This window comes from Micropterus salmoides, unplaced genomic scaffold (genome assembly GCF_014851395.1).
Source record: "Micropterus salmoides isolate LMB-PRFRI ecotype aquatic unplaced genomic scaffold, ASM1485139v1 Ms_hic_scaffold_14, whole genome shotgun sequence".
NCBI lineage: Eukaryota > Metazoa > Chordata > Actinopteri > Centrarchiformes > Centrarchidae > Micropterus > Micropterus salmoides.
This window is the reverse complement of record NW_024040485.1, coordinates 14,335,196-14,359,660: the sequence shown is the minus strand read 5'-3', so window position 1 is coordinate 14,359,660 and position 24,465 is coordinate 14,335,196. Positions and strand designations below refer to the sequence as shown.

At 40.0% G+C, this 24,465-nt stretch overlaps 1 protein-coding gene across 3 annotated transcripts in view; it reads left to right on the top strand.

Moving 5' to 3' along the window:
• The first annotated feature begins 812 nt into the window (after positions 1-812).
• Positions 813-24,465, top strand: part of spidr (scaffold protein involved in DNA repair) — a 35,082-nt gene continuing 11,429 nt past the window's right edge. The window contains exons 1-10 of one of the 3 annotated variants that reach the window (XM_038717848.1): positions 813-995; positions 1,342-1,494; positions 1,629-1,692; positions 2,291-2,497; positions 3,133-3,269; positions 9,587-9,819; positions 10,550-10,653; positions 12,173-12,392; positions 16,713-16,899; positions 18,485-18,729. In XM_038717848.1, the coding sequence (XP_038573776.1) occupies positions 981-995; positions 1,342-1,494; positions 1,629-1,692; positions 2,291-2,497; positions 3,133-3,269; positions 9,587-9,819; positions 10,550-10,653; positions 12,173-12,392; positions 16,713-16,899; positions 18,485-18,729 (1,565 nt within the window). In that variant the 5' untranslated portion in view covers positions 813-980. Of the gene's footprint in view, positions 996-1,341; positions 1,495-1,622; positions 1,693-2,290; positions 2,498-3,132; positions 3,270-8,922; positions 8,995-9,586; positions 9,820-10,549; positions 10,654-12,172; positions 12,393-16,712; positions 16,900-18,484; positions 18,730-24,465 lie in introns of those variants that run through there. The other 2 variants (XM_038717849.1, XM_038717850.1) reach the window with 2 other exon arrangements.

Sequence of the window (24,465 nt, the reverse complement as noted above, 5' to 3'; positions counted from 1 at the left end):
ATTTTGAGTCCATAGGAGTGTTGTCATGTCACTCCCAACAGCAGTAACTAGACTTGGTCATAGTTATAAAAATGAAATTAAGTTATGTAACTATCAATATTACATACCTTCAGCTAAGGTTTGATGGTGTTTTGGCTTTATTCAGAGTAGAGGCAGAAACATTCTACACAGCAAATTACATGTAGGGTTGTTTAAGTATTTCATCAGATCTTTTTTCTTTTTTTTTTACTTGGGTACTAGTATTGCAGTGTTTTCATTCAAGGTAAAGTACAGAAGCATTATCAGCAAATGTACTTGCAGGTATTTTCATGGTACTCATAATGCAGAGTGTTATTGGATACATTAACGTAATCAGCATCTACAGTTCACAGGGAAATACTCACTCCATTTTATAGTTTTACAGCTATTTTTCTTTTGCAGATTTAGATTTTACGTGCAAAACACATGGTTCTCCTGTCATTATTTAAAGTAGTTAAAATCAGCTCCACTTTGAGTAGCTATACCCAAAATGCTGCTTAAATTTTAACACACCAGTGATGTAAGGTACATAATATAACACTGCAAGGAGCGTCGTACAGTGAGTTCTTCTTCTGTACTTTTACTTGAGTAAACGGCTTCTCCCACCACAGCTGAAATGTAGTTAAGTATAAGTTGATAGAAGCAGACAAACAAGTTAGATTCTACCTGTTTAAACGGCACTTGATTAAATGTACTTTCAATCATAACCATAAGCTCTCTCTCTCACACGCATGCTCTCCGACACTGGGGTCGGCCTCCGGTCCACGCTGTTGAATAATAAAACACCCCTCTCCAGATTGAGCAACAGCTTCTCGTTAGCAAAACAGTGAGATAGCAACTACACCGGCAAACTGCAACTGCACAACGACGGTTTAACTAATAAAACATATTTGATTAGATAACGTTTTGTGAACATACACATAAACTACAACACCGGCCCAAAATTAATTTATTTTGTCGTCATGTCTTCCAGAAAGGTAAGAAAACTGCAACCTACCTAGCCAGCTAAGTTGCTAGCAAGTTTACGCTAACTTTAGGCTAAAGGCTAGTTAGCTTTGGCAACCCTTTATCTGCCTCTGCCCGCCCACAGCTCAGTGGAGTTTACCTGTCAGTCATGGATAAATATTTTCTATACTATCTATACTAACAGACACTTTTTGTAATTTAGCTAGCTGTAACAGTGAACCCCGGTATAAACTAATCTTCATTCAGGACAGCAATCACAATCACAATCAGAGCTAAGTAAGAGCTATTAATCCACTTGTTTCATTCAGTGATGTTTTTGACATGACTCATCTTGCCCTTTTGTTTATTTGTTTGTAGCGGAAAAGATACTACAAGGATATAAATTGTGTATTTTTTCCGGATGATGTCCAAAATGGTTTCCTAAAAGTGGAGAGAGAGCAATCATCGCTCCCATCTGTGTCTTCCGCCAAGAGCTGGGAGAAATGTGGAGACGGTTTTGTGGAGTTACAGGTTGATAAAGTTGTATGAATTGCATCATGACATGATTGATAACCATATAATACTCACATTACCCACAACTTTTGCATTATTCAGCTTTTGCTGTCAACATTGTTGGTGGTTTTGATACTGTTGTTTTGTTGCAGAACCTCAAGTCATCAGGAAGGAAACTGTCTGCCATAAGAAAGTTGGCACAGTCTCCTGCTTTAGGTACTTGGTTGTTTAGTCTAATTCTATTGCCTAATACATTATGGGCTATCATCAGTGTAAACACATTGTGTTTTTTCTCATTATAGTAATTCATGATCCACAATTGTATTTATATTGACTAATCCTTATATGTCCACACTCATAATAAAATCATTCTTTGTAATATGTGTTCGGTCTAAACAGTTGAGTATCAAAACTCAATGCCAAAATGTCTGTGTGTGTTTGAAAAGCTGGAATCATTAGATAAGATGCACAGTCTTGTTAACTTATTATTTCATCAAAATAGTTTGTAATTAATATTTGAAAAGTCTTCCTTCTTTTGTTTAAAGAAAAAAGCTTTGTAGAAAAACAAGCTTGTAAGTAAGAGGCTGTGTTTAATTTCAACCAATACCCACCATTCATTTCTTCTGTTCTTAATTTATTAAAAGTAGGGGGTTGCTTAAGTTGGTATGAGTGCACAATTGTCTCTACAGGTGGAAGGTGTAGCCACTTGACTCTCTGGACATGTTTCTAAGTTTTTAATTGTTAAATTTAACAAGCATCTTTTTCTTGATTACGGTACAATATTATCTTCTTATGTACTCTTGTGTTTGACCAGTGCAGACCAGTGCTGTTCACCCTAATGAGGATTCAGTGCACATTGCGTGGAGCTCCAGTGACAGTGAACAGTCTGATGATGAGACCCAGGAGCAGCATCTGTCCGGAGTTGTGGCTCAGCAGCAGCAACGTCCTCAGAGACCAGGGAGACCCACAGCTCCCATTCAGTCTTACACCAGAGCGCTGCACATGCTCAGCACTGATAAAGGTAAATTAAGTTAGTTGTGCCTTGCTGAGTCAGGGCTTCGACATATTAGGTTGTTCTGAGTGTGCAGTTCAGAGCTGACCTTTGTTTTAAATCTCATGCTACACTTGGTCTATTAGACTTACATCCATGTGAGTGTGAAAATTCATTCCGGACCTTGGAAACAGTTGTTTGACAAAATAAGGAACTGTTTAAAGCTTTTTATTGAGAGTTTGATGAGAAACACAACATGTTTTTACATGTTTTTGTACACATTAAACTAATAAGATATATTGTCATATTACCGTACAGACATGAGTCCATTCTTGTATCTGTACGGGAAATCAAACTTCTCAACTCATGTGTGGGAAGAACGTGAATAAACTTATTTTCCACTTCAAAATATTACTTTAACTCAAGACCTATTTACTAGACTTTTTCCAGAGTTTTCTCAGTTGTCAGGGAGTTGTCATCCTGTGTCCTAAGTAACGAACTTTGGTCACATGATAACAGCTGAACAATCTCCATTCACTGACACTGTCTATAATATGTGTTTGAAAGCTCCAGAAAAGGCTAGTAAGTGGACCTTCTGTTAAGATTACTTTGTCAAATTTATAATTTGACAAAATTGTTTTAATTTCTGTCTTTTCTTTCTTTAGATAAACTTCCTGTTATTGACACAGACAGTGATCTGAATGAATCTGAGGAAGATGCTGAAGAAGACAGTGGGCAACAAATATCTGACTGGGAGTCCTTTGATGAAAAAACAGAGGATTTACCTCTTAAACCTACAAAAGTGAGTGTACGAGACTTATTTCTGATAACTTCATGTTCTTTACAGCGGTACCGTGATGCGCAGTGGTCTGTAGACAGTGCAACATGACCCTTTTCTCAAGGGTGTTATGTGTTTTAATGAACACTAGATGGGGCCACACAACCTAATTGAGTCCAATGTTTTTAAATTAGAAGTGTTGAGTTGACTGTCACTGCACGTCGTTTTCCTAGAAGTAGTGTAGTACCATAATTGTCAGTACTTTTCCTAGAGTCCAGTCAGACACCAAATAGTATTCTGTTCACTGTGTGCGTTAAACCTGACCGTTTTGGTTTACATAGCATGAACACATAATGTTTCAGTACATTGCAAAATAATACTTGTTTTATTTTTAAGTTTGTAAACTTAATTTTAAAAAACGATTTTATTGACTGAGCCTATCTAAAGGTGAGATTTTTGTCTTTTCAGCAGTATTCACCATTTTATGATAAGCGCTCCAACAAAAGGTATTTCCAGCAATCGGCTTGGCTTTGCAAGGCTTACCTAATCTGTAGTTTACTAAGTTTATACAGTTAGGTGAATCCTGGAAGCTCAGTTACAATACAATTACACTATTCTAATATATATATTCAGTCAGTCAGTCAGTCAGTAAATCAGCCCCGTACAGGGTCACGGGGGCTGGAGCCAATCCCAGCTGACATTGGGGAAAATGCAGTGTGTGTGTATGTATGTATATGTGTATATACAGTGAGGAAAATAAGTATTTGAACACCCTGCTATTTTGTAAGTTCTCCCACTTACAAATCATGGAGGGGTCTGAAATTGTCATTGTAGGTGCATGTCCACTGTGAGAGACATAATCACAAAAAAAAAATCCAGAAATCACAATGTATGATTTTTTAACTATTTATTTGTATGATACAGCTGCAAATAAGTATTTGAACACCTGTCTATCAGCTAGAATTCTGACTCTCAAAGACCTGTTAGTCTGCCTTCAAAATGTCCACCTCCACTCCATTTATTATCCTAAATTAGATGCACCTGTTTGAGGTCGTTAGCTGCATAAAGACACCTGTCCACCCCATACATTCAGTAAGAATCCAACTACTAACATGGCCAAGACCAAAGAGCTGTCCAAAGACACTAGAGACAAAATTGTACACCTCCACAAGGCTGGAAAGGGCTACGGGGAAATTGCCAAGCAGCTTGGTGAAAAAAGGTCCACTGTTGGAGCAATCATTAGAAAATGGAAGAAGCTAAACATGACTGTCAATCTCCCTCGGACTGGGGCTCCATGCAAGATCTCACCTCGTGGGGTCTCAATGATCCTAAGAAAGGTGAGAAATCAGCCCAGAACTACAAGGGAGGAGCTGGTCAATGACCTGAAAAGAGCTGGGACCACCGTTTCCAAGGTTACTGTTGGTAATACATTAAGACGTCATGGTTTGAAATCACGCATGGCACGGAAGGTTCCCCTGCTTAAACCAGCACATGTCAAGGCCCGTCTTCAGTTTGCCAATGACCATTTGGATGATCCAGAGGAGTCATGGGAGAAAGTCATGTGGTCAGATGAGAGCAAAATAGAACTTTTTGGTCATAATTCCACTAACCGTGTTTGGAGGAAGAACAATGATGAGTACCATCCCAAGAACACCATCCCTACTGTGAAGCATGGGGGTGGTAGCATCATGCTTTGGGGGTGTTTTTCTGCACATGGGACAGGGCGACTGCACTGTATTAAGGAGAGGATGACCGGGGCCATGTATTGCGAGATTTTGGGGAACAACCTCCTTCCCTCAGTTAGAGCATTGAAGATGGGTCGAGGCCGGGTCTTCCAACATGACAATGACCCGAAGCACACAGCCAGGATAACCAAGGAGTGGCTCTGTAAGAAGCATATCAAGGTTCTGGCGTGGCCTAGCCAGTCTCCAGACCTAAACCCAATAGAGAATCTTTGGAGGGAGCTCAAACTCCGTGTTTCTCAGCGACAGCCCAGAAACCTGACTGATCTAGAGAAGATCTGTGTGGAGGAGTGGGCCAAAATCCCTCCTGCAGTCTGTGCAAACCTGGTGAAAAACTACAGGAAACGTTTGACCTCTGTAATTGCAAACAAAGGCTACTGTACCAAATATTAACATTGATTTTCTCAGGTGTTCAAATACTTATTTGCAGCTGTATCATACAAATAAATAGTTAAAAAATCATACATTGTGATTTCTGGATTTGTTTTTTTTTTAGATTATGTCTCTCACAGTGGACATGCACCTACGATGACAATTTCAGACCCCTCCATGATTTCTAAGTGGGAGAACTTGCAAAATGGCAGGGTGTTCAAATACTTATTTTCCTCACTGTGTGTGTGTGTATGTCTGTATGTGTATATATATAAAAAACAGAGACTATAGTATACAAATGTACTTTATTAAAAAAGGTTGCATACATCCATATAAGAAAATGTCCACTATACTATACAAAAAAATCATGCATACACGCTGGACACACAGCCTGCCCTGCACTATCTGTTCCCCACCCGCATGCCCCCAGACACACCTGGTGGAGATCTGCACTCTTCTAGTTTAGATTTAATGTTTTAGTCATTATACCACCAGGTGGAGTGTTGCAGTCATGTTCTGATGTCTTGAAAGGGCGTTACAGCCTCTAACCAACATTGCATTTTGCACTTTCCAGATTCAGGTTATGTTCCAAACTGTCAAAGTTCACAAGCTGAGGCAGCAATAAAGCACATACTGGTAAAAGCTGCCACTTATTTACTGATTCAAATCAGATTTTCAAAACAGCTGATAATGTATGAAGATGAATCATTACTACTTTAATGACACTAGAAGACAATAGTTGCGTTTGATCCTCTGAAACCCCCCATGTGAAAAGAATTACATTTCAGTAGTGTTTTTGTGGAAGGCAAAACACTGTAGAGCTGCAACACAGTTTATTCATCGATCTGCAGAAAATGAATTGACTGTTATTAACTAAGTCATTTTCAAGCAACCATTTGATGGTTCCAGTTTCTTAAATGTGTTTCTGCCTTTATTGTGTCACATTACAGTTAATGAAATGTTAATGCAGGTTGGACTGTTTTTTAAGGCAAAACAAGTAGCGTCAGCTTGAGAAATTATGTGCATTTTTCTCTCTGAAACTCTGGAGACCAAACTTCAAAATCAGCAGATTAATCGATAATGACAATAATCACCCAAACACTATGCAATATGGTGCATATGCTGTGACTCGCATAACACACTTTGCTTGCAATTTCACTATCATTGGAGTCAATCTTTGGTGGGCTCTCCTCTATGCTGTGGAGACTGGAGCCCCTTTTACACAGCCTGGTCGAGGTGGAAATGTTGCACTGTTATTCCGCCTCGCCCATCTGTATAAAACGTACAAATACAGACTGGGGGAGGGCATTGTTGTTAAGTCGCCAGCCGAGGTAGTAACAGAGCCAAATCGACTTCTGTATAAAATGGGGGAGCCGACAGAACGGGACACATGAGGGCTGCATTCAAAAAAAAAAATCTCCTTTCCTAACCACTTTTCTTTGACCTCGATGGAAAACATTATAAGGTCATGGAAAGATGTGAAGGAGAATTCATAAGACGACCACGGGGCTAAGAGAATCCAACGGCTCTTCTCTAGGCGACGTAATTATGCGACAGCGGATGTTACTGACGTGACCTGCTTTGATGAAACTACAATGTTCTGAAGATGGACTACAAAAAGCGCATCTTTGACACTCTGCCCCGTGTTGTTTTAATGCAGGCCATCTAAAGTGTTGTTCCACTGTGGACAGCACAGTGGAATATTACTTCATAACCAAGATAGCAAAAAGGCCTATACCAGTCACCAAATAATGGAAAGGGTTGTCACTTTGAGAATGCTTGCTCACACTCACCCTCCTGCCTACCCATTTTTATCAACATGAATCCCAAATTATTGTATGTGAACACAGTGTTTACCACAGAATGACAGCGTAACTGTGGTGAGAGAGAGAGAGCGACCGAGCGAGAGGAGGTGCTGAGCATATATGCGCTGCGCGCAGCTCTGTGATCAAGAACGATTTTACCCATTTTAGAAAAAAAAAAATGAAAATCAATATGTGGCAGTCAGTGTTGATAATGTGGCAGGCCGCCACAAATAAATCAGTGTGTGGGAAACACTGAAATATTACATTCCATTTACTGTAGAGGTCAGCCAGCTTGATTGCCTTTATTAAGGTAAGAGTGTCCGCATCTGTGACTGAAGTAAATTGTGGGAAGGCATTATCATGGATGACATTATGGGTCCGGTGTACCCAATGCTAAAGGAGCTAAGAAGGAAGCATTGAGGCACCTTTCCTTAGCTTTTAGAGAATTCGACCAGCTCTTATCATGGCTGCCACTTCAATACTTCCAAGTCACTTCACTCAGTTAGGAACCTTCCTAAGCAAAAAAGACTTGTCAACCGCAGCCTAGATGCCGACGCTGTTGTGTTACATGTCATGCCTCTTTTGCTTCTAGCATGCAATGTAAAATCACACACTAGAGCAGTGTTATGCCAGCGTTGTCTGGTTCAATGTAAAGAAGCAAGGTCGGAGTAATTATGGGCCTTCTTTACCGCAGCCTCTGTTTTAAAAAGGGCTTTGAAATGACTGTTTCTTTCTCAGACGTTCTTCAGGAGCAGTGTTTGTTAAAGGCAGAGCTGGCATGGAGTGGTGAAGGTGTTGTGCTCAGGTTAAGGACCACACACACACACACAGCGGTTAGTCGTTGCAGCGCACATTATAACTTAATCATTCAGCTAGAATTTCTGAGGTGATGCGGTTGTTTAGATAGTGGTTTATGAAAATGTTCTTGAAGAGGATGGTGCTGGTGGAAGCTGGTAATCACCTGAATCAGCTGGATTAAACGCATTTATTTATACTGTAAAACAGAAGATGAATTTAAGTTGGGTAATTTAAGTTAGAATTTAACCACTACCTCGTCACCAAGCTCAGAGTTTGCAGGCTGTATGTCGAGAGGAAGCCTGTAGGCAGATTAACATCAGTCCCGCAGACCCAGCTACTTCCCCTTGTCACAGTTTAATTTGCTGATATCAGCTCTCTTGGGCCAGCTGAGACTTATGATCACCTAGCAGGAGGCTTGTGGTCAGAGCCCCACCAGAAAGACAGACTCTTATGGGTCGTAGTGTTTCAAATATGGTTATACTGAAATGTATGCATGTGGTATTTTTGGACAATTTGATTGCTCATCACTCAAGCGCATAATCAGTAATGGGAACAGCATGTGGGTATCTAGCATCTATTATAACACTGTAGTATTATATTTTAGTTGACATATAGTAGATTTTCGTTTACTTAAAAACAGCCAAATGTAACAACCTAGTTTGAGTTTTTTCTGCCTGGAAAGCTTGCTTACACACTACCAATTGTAAATCAAACCGGATCTAACAGGATACAGAGGACACGATCCAAGTCCAAGTTTATTATTCCAGATAAATGTACGACTGACTCACTTTATGAATGTCTGCCAGATTTTTGTGTTATTATACTGAGAGTGGACAGGCGGAGCTTTGAGGGCGACTTTGCATTTAACAGCCGAAAAGGATGTCCACTTCTAATGTGAAGCATGAGTCCACTAACATCAGCAGCTCAAAGGGTCAACAAACCTCCACCACATCAGGGCTATGCTAGGTCAGGGCCATGTCAACAGAGCGAGACTGCAAACATCTTTTTACTACTGTTTGTTCAGGAAAACATGTGAGTGGATGAAGCTGCGCAGAGCTGTGTACTTACAATGCTTTCAGTGCCGGGTGAAAACATTTTTGAGCATGGGCCAGGAACATAGTGTTCCTTATTCTCTGTAGCTGGTTAGAGTGTGACGTTTGCTGGCACGCCGCCTAGCAGGGTCAAGTTGATTCAAATAAGAGAGCACGTTGGCTGACAGAGCCTGGTATGCTGGTCTTGTCTGCACATGACAGGAACTCCGGTTACTTCTGGATTTTTCCATGAGAACTGAGTCCCTCAGGTGTAGTGAGCAGTGACACAGCAAAAAAGATTGTTTTGTTACCATATCTTGTGAATTAATCAGCCTCACAGTGTATCACTCTGCCATATCCACCCACTGTATTATTGAGTTTGTTGATTTTATTTAATCGTTGATTATTAATTTACTGATGGCTGAGGCCATTTTAAATATCAAATGTCTCCCTGATATATAGTGGCATTTTATCTGTGATTTAACACTTTCAAATATTGAATTTCATTCAAGCATGACGCATTCCAAAACAACTGGGTCAAATTAATTAAAAAAATTAAATTAATTAAATCTTTTTTTATTCTTTACCCCTAGATGACAGAGCTAGAGATCTCAGGCTATGTGTCTGATGGCGAGAATATTGGCGACACAATGGCCTCAAACAGACTGGACTCCAGCTTTTCTCTCCAAACTGGTGAGGCCAGCAAAAGGTCAGTCAGTGACTGGGTCAGATCTGCTCAGGCGATGCTGCAGACACCTCAGAAACCATTGGACAGGCAGGCCAGGACTCCTGAAGACTCCGCCAAAAAGAAAAGGAAATTTCAGAGGTTTGAATGTTGTTGTTTTTTTTTAAAGTCACGTTAGGGATCCACCAATTCAGCATTTTCCCTAATGATGTCGATTGTGAATATTTCTCGAATTACCAGCTTTCCCTTTTTCCCTAGTTTAAGATCTGCATACTACAGTGTGTGAAACTTATTGGGGTCATTTTTATGTAAGGTAACATAAATCCAGGGGTTGCTGTGGTGCTATAAACAGAGTCAGCCACCAGCTATGACTGAGTGAATGTAACTGATAGCACAAAAACAGAATTTCTTAATGACAGTAATGAAGAAACTATATTTAGCATGGTTGGGTCACGTGTAGCTGATACTTGATCTGCTTAATAAGGTCAGCGTTGGACCAATACCTCACATTATTATATGTATATATATATATATCAATTGTTACAGTGTATTGCCTCATAATAAGAGCAAACAAAGTAAAAAGACATATTGCTTGCTGCCAAGTGACAGTCAGACTTTGGCAGCAATGTTTCCGTGGCAGAACTCATGATGAAAGGGACACCTGGTGTCAAGATGTGGGTGCTAAATGTCATTGCCATCTCTAAGCCCCCAAAATCTGACAGATGGCTATCTGTAGTCTTCGACAGCTTGGTTCTTGTTTAGTTTTTTGCGTCAGAAAATCTTTTCCTTTTGAAATAAACTATTGTGAAGTAACTAACTATGTGAGTTTATCAGGTAACATCATCTATTGTACATCTGTGTTGCTGCACAGTGGAGGTCTCGCTGAGAGGCTGAATAGACTCCAGTGCAGACAGAGGTCAGCTATTAGCTTCTGGAGGCACCAGTCCATCTCTGGCACCTCGGCAGCAACAGCAGGTGATTCACACAAACCTACAGTATTATCCACAATTACACTTCCATTCACCTCAGAGTCACCACTCATGTTAAACAATGAACTTTGATTTGTAAGTGGGATGAAGCCAGTCTGCAAGTGGGCGTGATTCTTTTTTTCTCTCTTTGTGATTGTACGGAGAGGCCACACTGAGGAAGTGCTGGCTGTAGCTTGATCACTGTATTTCTGAACTGTGAACTCAGTATATAGGTGACAGGAAACTGCTTGCCTAGGTCTTTTTTTTTTTTTCTTTCCGTGGTGTACCAAACCACTTGTGCTCTCTCGTTGTAAAATATCTCCCTATAATAGGACGAAAGCAGTGGCTTAAAAGTGGCAGTTGATTGTGGAAAAAGAAAACACCCACTCGATCCAGCTTAGAGTTTGTGGTCAGTCGATGGTTTGATCAGCGTGATGTGTAAAGAGTTAAACGGAGGGTTAAATCGTGGAGGCTTATATTGACTTGAGTCAAATCAATATTTGGTGTTTTTGCTTCCCTGTCCCCTGCTTCTGTTTATGTAGAATTTTCAAACTTTCAAACATTAAAGACAGCTCTCATCAGGGATTTTTTAATCTTTAATCATATAAACATGTTATCTGCTACATTAATTATACTTTTTCAGGAGAAGTTCATTAATTTTTGTTTGTCCCACTGCTGGGTGAGTTCTTAACTATAACAACACTGTTACTCAACTAGATTATGCTGTTATATTACACCTGTTTATCTTAATTGTAGTCATTTTGGTATGTGATGTAAGTGCACTCGCACATGTAGGAGGCCTAGAATTGTTTCCTGACATAATGCTCTGCCAGCGACTTACCAGATACCAGATCATTATAGGTCAAGAAGAGGAGGACTCGACTGCTATCTCAGATTGGGCCTGCTGCTTGTGGTTATTGTGATGATTTTGTAATGTGGGGCCTAAATGCACGGAGCACAAATGGAGCACTTTACATTCATGTTTGGACAAATGCATGTTAAAACTCAATAGCGATCCCTTTGATATGATTTACTCTTGTCATATTAAAATTCCCCCCTCTGGCCACTTTCAGGGATCAGTAACGTACACAAGACACTTAACTGCATTCACTGTGTGCTGTCATGCTGCAATTTGCACAACTCCGTGCAATCACGTTTACACATAAAATTTCCACGCAGCCAAGTTAGTCTCTTATCTCAGTTTGATTTATAGTGCCAGGTCATTGTCTTGATTTGGTCTTGTTAATTATCTCGGTTGACTTTATTGTTCAAGCCAAAAGCACAGTTGGCATTGTGGTAAAGTTCTAAACATTTACACACTGCCGTTCACATCCAACTCAGCCTGAGTCAGTAAAAGCTTTACAGTTATGCAGTGTAAATTGTTCTGATGCTAAAAGTGAATTACCCTCATAACGAATAATGAGTCCCACCGAGAGCAAGCCTCCGTAAGAGCACGAGTACACTCTGTACGCAGACTGAAACGGACACACACTCAACATCTGTGTTGTTGTTGCTCTGCTCTCCAGTGGACAGGCCTGGTGTACTGGTGCTGGAGGTGCTGGAGGTTCAGGAGGAGTGCAGCTTGCAACTGGTGCACTGTGAGCACCATCAGCCCCCCAGAGAGGGCCTCCAACACAGTAACCCCGTCTCTAAGGAGAGAGCACGTATGCTGGTGTTATTCAACAGAGAGACCGCAGCCCAGCTGATTCCTGCACCCAGAGATATCCTCCACATATACCCACCGTGGTGAGAGGATGCAACACATGTCACACTTTGAAGGCCCCCCTCTGCCCAAAAATGTCTTCTGCTTATTATTATCTAACCTGGATGTATCGACCCCCACCTGACATCACAAGTACTTTGGTTATTGGTTATATATTAGTTTAATATTTGGTAGGGCAGTTAGCAGGCTCTGCAGAAAACTTTTTATTATTAATCAATCAGCTGATTTTATTCTTGATTAATCTTCAAAAAAATGTCTAAAAATAGTAAAATATGCTAAATATGATTTCCCAAAGCTCAAGGTGACGTCTTCAAATGTTACTTGTTTTGTCCAACCAACTGTCAAAAAACTAAAGTCTTCAATTTACAGCGATATGAAACACAGAAAATCATCACAATTGAAAAGCTGCAATCAATGAACTAGTGATTAATCAATTATCAAAATAGCTGCTGATTAATTTTCTGTCAACTGACTAATTGATTAATTGATATTTTCTATAATAAGAATAAACACGTAACAACGCGTTACCTATGTATCTGGTGGGTGACACCTTTCTGTGAAAAATGAATATTAGACTGATCAACTAAACTTCTTGCATTTCCCTGTTTTTAATTTTTAATTCAATCACCTCTTGGCAGGCGATCAAAAACTATCCAAAACAGACACTGTTACAGCCAGTTACACAAGACAAGAGTGACTCACTATGTGCAGACCAAAGAGTCACAAAATAATGCTGAGGAGGCATACTGACAGGCAGAATACTACACATGAATATATATAATAAATATTGAAAAACAAATGATTAAATACAATCAGTTTGGGCTTTAAGTATAAAAATGCACTGTTCTCAGCTCACAATAGCAAGCAGCAAAGACCCAGATGTGAAGAACAGTCCCTCACATACAGGGGAGAGCGGCTGGGAGGTGGTGAGGTGGGGGCGTGTGTGTTTTCAGGACTGTTTTGGAGTCGAAGCGAGGCAGCATTTGACTCCAGCTGTTGGGAGTTTAGGTTGAGTGTGCTCTGGAATATCCAAGCTGGCGGAAGCGCAGGGGCCTCCTCAGCGCTCTGACGTCACAAACAGCTCCAGGGAATGCTTCACATTCCTCTTCCTGGCAGTAGTTAGGTCATTTCCAGCAAGCCGGGGGAAAAAACAGAGTAGGATTATTTTCTGGAGCATTTGGGAGCAGAGAGTGGAAGGAGCCAACAGACTGAGATTGAAAACACATGGTGGCTTGAATGAATCTCTGGCTTTAGCACCTCTCCTTTCCTGTTTTATTATATTCCTGAAATCACAAGATAGAGTAGAGCCCCCACCGAATGCACAAATTTACTCTTTCAAAGATTTTTTTTTTTTATCTGAAAAGACATCCTTAAATCTTTTATTTTTGTAAATGACTTACAGCAGTTACAGCATTTGGTCTGCATTTAAAATCAGTCAGTATTCTAACTGAATATAAAGTCCCTAAATCACAACAAAACTGTTATAACCAAGAGAAGGTGGTGAGAAGCTCAATGTTCTCTCAAGAGATATTCATTTATCCAACTTCTGCAGCTACAGGAACATTAGCTGTGTCTGTTAAAATTCCTCTTATCAGTTTCCTGTGTGACACTAGAGGGGTTAACATCCCCCATAGTTCCTGCAGTGAGTAGGTTGGCTCCTCCCACCTCCCACGCCTTGTTGTGAATGGGCTGGGGCCTGAGCGGAAATACCTGCAGGGATTATTCACTTACGAGCTGTGACGCCAGCAGCCGGGCCGCTCCTTAAACTGGCTACCTGTCTGATGATGATGACAGCTGCCCACTCACCTGTTTGCTTCCTGTACTGCTGTTGTACGTGTTCTCATGAACAGTACGTTCCGCTCTACTAACATTATAGTATTACAGTTAGACTGATTAGTGATCTTAGCTCAGATGTTGGACTGATAAAAGCCGCCATCAGGCTTAATTATAACATGACCGCTTGTTTTTCCATAGGCGGGAGAAGTCAGTATTATGTTTGGCAAACGTCAGTGGTGGTTGAAGAAAAAGAAGTAATACTACCACACTATGAAAATACCCCATTTCGAGGAATTTGTTTAGGTGCAGGTGTCAGAACGGCATATTGAAGAAATGAGATGGAAATATAAATCAATAAATGAGATTAGATTTTTGAATAAGAGAGAACCTTATATTATTGAACAATAATAACGTCATATTTTTCAGTAGTATTGATGCATCAACATGCAAACTGCACTTTACTGTTCTGGCTGGTTGAAGTAGATCTTACTGTAACTGATCTACACCCTGCTAGGTAATTTAATGTATAACATTGTATTATGAACTGATTAAGTTAAGTTAAATCTGAAATGTAACTGGTAACTAACAATACTGTCAACTGTTAAATAAATATAGTGGAGTTAAAACATACAATATTTCCCTCAGAAATGTACTGCAGTGTTGGGACTAAGTGGCATAATATAGAAATTCTCAAATGAAGTTCCTCAAAGTTACAGTACTTTAAGTACATTAGCTGCTAAATGTACCTGATGTAAAGTAACCACTTATTATTTATTACCACATCTCCTATCTCATTATTTAGTCTATAAAATAATGATGCCTTACATAGTCTGACTAGCAGCCACTATTTGTTTTATAATATGATTTACAGAACGACACAAATATTTTAGCACTTCAAAGTATGACCAGCAAATGTTAGATAAGTCTACTTCATAAATCACTGAGTGTATTGACTGTCAGAATACGTGGATTAATTCTCAGTTTATGGATAAATGGATGAGTCATCCAAGTGTCTGCCCCAACATGGTACAGCATACAATGCCTGGACTGTATGTACAGTTAAATGCAATAAAGGACAGTAATCCTGCAATAAAGACTGTAAACATTTATAAAAATTATTTATTATAGTGTTTTTGATTATTATTATTATTGATTTAAATGTAGTTTGTACAGTTCCTTGTGTAATTGTGTCCACCCTCTTTAGACTCTTTTGTGCTGTTAATTTGAAATATCTATCTTGTGAATATGTGATCATTTCCATATATATCAATGAGGGTAGACTAAATATTAGAAACACCTCCCAGTATAATGCAATACAATTCAATAGAATGACAAACTACAGCCTCCAAAATGACAGAAACATAGATAAACAACTCTCTAAAACTTTATAATTTATTACATTCACAAAGGAAATGCTTTAGACTGCAATTTGCTTTAGCTATCTGCATCTAAACCTGGTAGCTGAGTGTATATAAGAATTTAGTCTCTGGAGAATTTTTTCTTCTTTTTGTTTTCATTGCACATCCAAACAAATACTTTTACCCACTTTATCTGTGTGTTTTGATTTCTCTGAATCAACTATCACCACAGGTGCAGACGAGCTGCGACATGTGCGGCTGTTCCAGTCAAAATGTGCAGTTGGCTCTGAGTCAGTGATAAGCCATCACCACAATATTATCCACTATTATAACATGTCTGTGTGTGGGGGGTGGGGGGGGGGGAGTCGTAACTCAAACTTGCCACAAAACTGTGTGCCATGTAATTATCTGGCCGTCACTCAAGTTCTTATATTCTCAGGCTTAGAACCATCAGGTGTGTGTCATCTACCTAGCCTGAACATGTGATCGGAAATGTTTTCCTTAGATTTCACGGAGAAATTCAGCTTCTCCTTCTTGGCACACACAGATGAGTGAAATCTGAGCTGGTAACGGTAAAATTAAACACTAACCCAAGGGCCCTTCAGGTCACACATATGCAGTCTTTGCATTTAATTTGGTGTTTTTTCGTCAGTTTGATTCTGAGGGATGTTGGAAGTAATTTTCCACAGATGATGTCACATTTGGAAAATGTTTTAATTAAGCTGTGCAGCGCTGCGAGGTGTAGCCTTTTAAGAACCTCAGTTACATGGAAAATGTATCTTTTACCTTAGTAAAAGAGGACAGATGCATCCGCTGTGTGTTTTCACTTGCCTTGGAGAAGGTTAATGTATTTGAACTTGTACTCTGTGCTGGGTGGTACCTAGTGAACAGACCTGTGGAGGTGGTTGGTACCTTATCTGAGTTTGACATTCAAACATTCTCGAGCTCTCGCCCCCTACGTTTGTGCAATAATCTATTCCATTTAATGTATCTGAGCTTTTGCATCTGTTAACGCAATCACAACACAAAGTGTTCATTGCCCAACATCTTTAAATATGTTTAATTTCATGCTGAATTCAACATCCTAAACTCATTTCTTTTGCTCCACGCAATAAGAAAGTGCGGAGTCGAGGCATAGAATGCAATAATATACCCTAAAACAACTGCTATACCTCAAATCTAAAACTAATGAACTGTATCTCTTTGCAGGCAAAGTCTGTCCATGGAGGGTTTCAGCTGTGATATTATTCTGAACACACACTTCTGCCAGAAAGTCTACTCTGCTTCCAAACAAGTCGGCATGTCCATTCCTAGAGGCCTGTTCTCAGCAGAAAGGTGCAGTCCGTATTCTCTGTGTAAAGTATTTGGACTGCTGGAGGAGAACAATGCTGAACAGGTGTGTATGCTTCGATATCATTAGATCATAATTATCATTATTATCAAGTGCCGTACATTTAATTCCCAATTCAAAATGTATCTTATATAGGACTAGACATGTCAATCACTTTGGGTGCACACTGTAGAAAAAACACAATGTCAGTAGTCCAGTAAAAACACAACTGGCAGTGTGACAGCTACAGTATGTTGTGCGCAGGGTAGTTTGGTTAATTCGTATTCTTCATAAATGTAATATGAAATTAGTCTTCATAAATTCACAGGTGCAACAGCAACCTTTGCCACAGGGTTCATCTGTTTTGCTTCTCAATATTTTTACACAAAGAATAAATAATCTCGTCTCATTAAACCCACATCAGTCAGTAACAGGTGCATTCAGTCCCTGCTGGAGGGATATCGTGGTTTGTTTACATGTATGTTTGATTTTCAAAATCTGAATCTCTATTTTGCACAAATACAAATAAATTCACTGAGCACTGCTGGCAGCGATTGAGTATCTTGTGAATAACGTGGCGCCACGCCCTCCTTTTAAAGTAGATTTGTAATGCAGAGTAAAGAAAAAGGTGGTCCTTGATTACTGCTCAGCCATGATTGTTGTTGATGACTGTTACCGCCTGGCTCAAGGCCGGCAACAAAAAGGGAGGCTTCACACAGATAATAAGAACAAAAGTGTTTTATTTAACTCAACCTAACAAACAACTTAACTAAGTTGATGGCATGGGTAGATATGAGTAACATCAGTCATGTCAGAAGTGTGTGGATGAATGAGGATGAAGTGTAATGCATGTTGGTGGGTGCAGCAAACTTAACAAAGCAACAAAGGCTGGGGTTGAAGCAGCAGGCCAGCAGAGAGAGTGATTTCTAGAAAGACCGCCTTTTATGCCCTCTAGGAAGCCCAACCCAGATGGGCAGGTAGATGCACTGGACACTCCCAGCTCTACCTACAAGCCACACCCAGAATCTGCAAAACAGAGAAGACATACAGGCAGGCAGACTGAGGAAGTCGTCACAATGACAGACTTTCTGCAAATGACTGTCCGATGCCATAAATAAAAATAAAAAAAGTAACTCATTAAAGTGAAATTAGTACAATGTTGCATAGAAGTGTAACGGAAGCCAGCGAGACTGTGCAGTGAGTAAACCTCACTCCCCAACGCACTGGCAACCGATGCCAGGGCCCATGAGTTTTAGCCTCCTCGTCAGCGCGTCGGCCTCACGTACCCGAGGTCGCCCATTCGACTCTGGGCCGTGCAGTACGCACTTGGGGGCATCTGGTTACAGAAGCATAGACGACAGATTATTTTCATTATTGATGCTGATTATTTTCTTCATAAAAAGATCACTTGTTTGGTTAGTGTCATGTCAGAAAATACTAAAAACCAAATCCAGGTTGACATCTTGAAATGTATTATTTTGTCCAACCAACAGTCCAAAGCTCAAAGATAGTCTTTTATCAAAACAACTTGCAGATAAATTTTTTACCAATCAAACTCACTGATTATAATTGACTAATCGCTTCAGTTCTAAGGTGTAATACATCATGTACGTTAAGTACTGTCTCATTTGCCTCTCTTTCTCCCATTCAGGTTTCCACCTCTGATGGTCTGTGCAGTTTTGGAGGTTCAGGAGTTTTGACAAGACACTGCCTTTCTCTCCTGGAAGTTATTGAGGGGCTGGGCCAGGCTGGCTCTGTGGGGCAGGACGTGGAGGTGGTGGTCCAGAGAGTTTACTCCGTCCCTTTGCCTGACTGCTCTCCCCTGTCCATCCTCAAGCCCAGAGTTCCCTCCAGGTCTTCCTCAGCTCCTCCTCCTGCAGAAAAAGGGAAAACCAGGTACTGTTGAACTAGCTGATAATTGGGCCCTTTGGTTTTTCACTTGTTGCCAAAAGAGAAAAATGGATCACATTTTATTTACTGTGTATGATTCTCTTCTACAATATAAACAACTTTGAAAAAAGAAAAAAGGCCTGCTGGTCTCCTTGGTCTCAGGCCTTGCATGCTTCTCCTTGGTGGCACAGTGTGTCTCAGTGGTTGAGCTATTGTTCACAGAGCAGCAGGCCCCACAAAGTGCTCACACTGTCTCCAGCCATATGGCATTGTTTGACAACGGACACAAACATTTCTAATTGAATCCAGCCCCTCTCTGAGTGATTCTGGCCAATTCTCGGTCGGGAAAGACAACATGATGTTTTCAGAATCTTATGCACAAACAAGCCAGAGTTGAATTGACGCCCACTCGTGCTCCAGTGTGTGGAACAGGTTTGCAACAGCCTTTATTACCTTAATTCTCTCAAGAAAACCACAAGTATGTTTTATATAGGTGTAAGAATGTGGTTCCTTTCAGTCTCAACATTAAAAAAAAGTACTGTTCTATGGAATTGGGTCAGATTTTTTTAGTTGGTTAAGTCTATACATTGTATTAATATTCATTGAAAAAATAAAATATATTTGAGCTGAAATTATTAGTTAATTAAGCGATTAGTCAAATACCACAACATTAATTGCTACCTATTTTTATTATTGAGCATTGAAAGATTGCTATCATGTTTAAAAGTAATTTTGTTAGAAGAAACACTCAAAATATTGCTGTGACGATTTTAGCCTTCTCTGTGTCATTCATGATATTGAGCTGAATATCTTTGGGGACAAAACAAGACATTTTACGACATCAGCTTGGGCTGTGGGAAATTTTAGCAGGCATTTTGCCAATTAATCAACGATGAAAATAATTGTTGTGATAATTCACTATTAGTGACCATGCATGTTTTTATCCAATGACAAGGAGTCTGATCACCTTTCTACAAAAATGCAACAGTGTAGTGTTAAACTCTTGTTAAAAGACTTGCAGTGCAGGCTGTTCAAAGGTTCCTTTGTCATTGAAATGACTTAGAGGTTTACTCTAGTGGTCTTGTTATAGCTGATGAATCAGTGAATGTTCTATTTGAAGCAAATCCAGTGAGCATGACCTTTAGTTGGCTGGCCCTCTCTAGGCTTGTCCCTTGCTGAGTTATAAAAGAAAAGTATTGGTTCCTCTGAGGGGAGCCATGTGGCCCAGGGGGCACTCTGTGGTGAAGGGGAGCCACGGTCAGCTGACAAGCTAATGGACTAAATGAGCATCGGTTGTAATATGACACTTGCTCCTGCCATGCTGCTTTTGTGGCTGGTAAACAAACGCCGCCCTCTGACCGGAAACACTCCTGCCTTTCCTCTCTAACTCAACCAAGGTCAGTTTGTTGGTAGTGAAAGGATGGAGGCTCACAAGGGCTTGAGTTCAACACATCTGGGTGACACTGCCTGCTTATTGTGGCAGATTTGAACATTGTCTGGAAAGTACATTTTTTAATCTAAGTCCTATCATTTTTTTTATGCCCATAATGAGAGGTCTTGATTTAAATAGCTGCACAGAAATAACTTTTGGTACACTGTGTTGCTTATAGTACACAGAGGAGGGTAGTTTACTCCTCAGCCCACTGGCCCCATTCTGTATAAAGAGAAGGACAGTTTGTGCCTCTCGTGTTGTGTCCCCAGCCTTTATGACTCACTCCCCTGGTCAGCATGCTTATTTGATCCTTTTGTTGTTTAGCCTCTGTGTTAACACACACAGGGGAGAGAGGCCAGTATGATATTTATGCCTGAAAAAGATGTTAAGTTCCCGTAAATTCAGAATAGAATAAACAAGAAGATTAACTGTTTGCAGGAAGTGAGGAGTTGTTTTTTTTTCTCTCAGTGGAGAGGGAACACAATGTGCTGCAAGGATCCTGTTACAACCGTGTTTATCACTCTGCCTGCACTGATTGGTGGACAACACATAGGAAGGAATCCCGCCTGTCAGTCCCCCACCAATGAGGCCTCTCATCTGTATTCTTAATGTGTGGGTCACTTTCTTAGTGTGCTGGCAAGTACTGTGCATGTGCATGGGCTTGCATGCGCACACAGTGTGACTGTGTGTGCGAAGGAGGATGTGTGTGTGTGTGTGTGTGTGTGTGTGTGTGTGTGTGTGTGTGTGTGTTTGCACAGACTAAGTGGATCGTAGTTCCTGGAAGAAAACCTAACTTGCTGAGAATTCTGTGATGGCTCACAAAAACAAATTCCTGAAAACGGCCTGGAACTGAAAACGGCCGATGCCAGGGAGATTTTTGGGAGTAAGGGGTCGCTGTTTTGAGGAAGTGGGGCTGTGAATGACTGAAAGGAGGGATTGACCAGGGAGGTGGTTGTTTATGTCAAGTTCAGACAAGCTCCACTAAAAGGAAAAGTGTACATATATCTCCACCAAATGTGACTCTAGGCAAGGTCAAGAAGTTGTTGTAAACTCCTGGTTTCACACATAAGGATGAAGTGCAGAAAACTGGATGTAACAGCATTTTAGAGCTGCAACGATTAATTGATTAGTTGTCAACTGTTGTATTTTGGTTATCGATTAATCAAGTAATTGTTTAAGAAAAAAGTTAAAATTTCTGAATCTAGCTTCTTAAAGGAATAGTAAGTGATTTTAATTCAATACATCTTTTGTTAAATTCAGCGAATAAATCCATGCAGTTTGCTAGCTCTGTAGCTCTCTCTCGTTTTGTGTGTGCTCTGAAAAAAAAAATCATGTTTTCCTATACAGCCCGGGCTCTGTAAATAGAAAACAAAGAAAGTGGTCCGGACCTTGCAACAAAACATTGTTCCAGCAAATCGGCAACAAGTGTTGTGAGTGCTGTGAACATGAGTGAAGGGGGGAGGGGGAAGTTTGAGAGAGAGTTCTATACACGGGTACATTTGAAAGGTCTGAAGAGTATAGAAGAAAGTTATGACCAGACGAGGGTGAAGGCGTTTCAACGCTAGAGAAACCTCAGAGATTGGAAATTTTGGGAGCTTCTGAGGGAGCACTGAGGAGAGGGGTGTATTTTTTTGGCAGTTGAATTCAAGCATCTACAATCCTTTTGCAGAATCACTTACTCTCCCTTTAAATGTGAATATTTTCTGGTTGATGACAGTACACCGAATATCTTTTGGGTTGTGGATAAAACAAGACATTTGAAGATGTGACCTAAGGCTTTTTGACATTTCACTGACCAAACAACTAATCAATCAATTAATTCACAGATTATTGACAATGGAAGTTACAGTCTTACAGCATTTTAACTTTTTAAAAAATATAATCTTTATTTATATACAATCTTTTATGTGCATGTAGTAATAGTTAAAGGATACGTCTGGTGTTATTATCTAATTTTGTTATTGCCAACAAATGTTATGAAAAAACCAAACCAACAATTAGTGTAACATAGTGTTTCCTGTGTAGCCAAAGGCTGATATCTTATTCCTCTGTACCCTAATCATCCGAAACATTCCTACATTGTTGTCCCAAAATGATTACAAACAGATCAATGAGCCATACTGTTGAACTGAGTCACAAGTTTCTGACATTACGCTGAACATGCACACTGGTGATCATTTTGAGTCGATCAAACAAACACCGTCCTGCTGCTGTGAATACTCACTACAGCACTAAATGTGTATTAATCCACCACTAAATATAGTCCCCAACACGTGCACTATCTCCTCAGAAGACAACATAACATGTTGTTTGTTTTGTTCCTTTCATAGGATTTGTTGACAAATGAAAAATGCAGCCTTACTTGTTAAGATATCCCACGCATTAAAAGTTTCCCTTGGCTATAGGCAGTATTTGTGTTGATAATGTTGACATACTGTAGATTCCAAAAAAGTTGGTTATCAGTAAACAACTCCTAATTGGCTAGTGCTGAAATGATGAAATGGAACGATTAGTCGATAAATTGTATAGTCAGTCGGCAGAAGTCGGCAGCAATTTTAACAATCAGTTATTTGTAATTCAAAAAATGCCAAACACTTCTTGGCTACTGACTGCTTTCGCTCAGTTTCACTTAACACTATATTTAATGTCTTTGGGTTTTGGACTGACGCAGAAAAGCATTATTCAAATTGAAAGATCGCTCAATAATGAAAATAACTGTTAGTTGTAGCCTGATGGTTAACATTTCTTTAAGACAGGGGTCATTGTAGGATGAACCCTGTAACCTTTTACTCCCTCCAACAGTATTAAGTATTATTTTGCTGTTTCAAAAGCATGTGAAAGTGTTTGCATTTTAAGAATTGCTTTTTTGTCTGACAAAGTGTCCAACATGTCCTTGCTTTGATAAATACCATCCATGTAAAGGGGGGCTGGGGTCTGTCAGTTTGCTCTACCCTCTGAACTTATGCACTGGTGTTTACAGCTCCATAAGCATAAAACCTACAGGAAAGGATATTTCTTTCTCTTTTTAGGTTCCACATTTTCTGTTGTTTTAACAAGATATAGCATAGGTCTGATTTTGGATTGGGAATAAAGCAAACAACTGAGAATAATCTTGGTTAAAACGTTGGCCTACACCACTAAAAATCATGTCAGGAATGTTATTTAGATATCTATTTCCAGGTCTCTCAAAACAAACACAGACAGACCTCATGTTTACCAACAGAAGACATTTATAGGCTCAAGCAGGTGGTGGAAACACTCTCAAAACTTTCCCAATGTCTTGGATGTGTGCATGCATGCACATGCTGACACTCCTAAGCCTTCTTCCCTGTTTTTTTCTTCCTCCTCCTCCGCCTCCTCTTCTTCTTCCCTGGCCGTTGCTCGTCTAACCAGGGGATATGAACTCCACTGTTTACTCTCTGGGCTGGTACAGGGCTGTGTCTGGGCTTGACTGACTGAGATATTGGAGCCTATAGGAGTTCCAGCTTCACGCTCACTGTGAGCAGTAGAGTGCAGGAATATACAGCAGCTCAATGCCTCACAACTTTGTAGGCCAAAGGTCTTTTCTGTCAGCAGCAACCTGTCAAACCAGCCGGCAGCAGCAACACTTTCAAATGTCAGTACTAAACCTAAAGGCTTTGTTAGGTATTGTTGGTGTGTCACTGAGAACAATGGTGTTTCATTTCTATAAATGCTTAATTGGAAAATGGCACATAATTTTGGGTGAAACAGATTTTTACAATAGTATTTCAACATACAGTGGGTACGGAAAGTATTCAGACCCCTTTAAATTTTTCACTCTTTGCTTCATTGCAGCCATTTTCCAAAAAACATTCATTTTATTTCTCAGTAATGTACACTCAGCACCCCATCTTGACAGAAAAAAACAGAAATGTAGAAATTTTTGCAAATTTATTAAAAAAGAAAAACTGAAATATCACATGGTCATAAGTATTCAGACCCTTTGCCGTGACACTCATATTTAACTCAGGTGCTGTCTATTTCTTCTGATCATCCTTGAGATGGTTCTACACCTTCATTTGAGTCCAGCTGTGTTTGATTATACTGATTGGACTTGATTAGGAAAGCCACACACCTGTCTATATAAGACCTTACAGCTCACAGTGCATGTCAGAGCAAATGAGAATCATGAGGTCAAAGGAACTGCCTGAAGAGCTCAGAGACAGAATTGTGGCAAGGCACAGATCTGGCCAAGGTTACAAAAAAATTTCTGCTGCACTTAAGGTTCCTAAGAGCACAGTGGCCTCCATAATCCTCAAATGGAAGACGTTTGGGACGACCAGAACCCT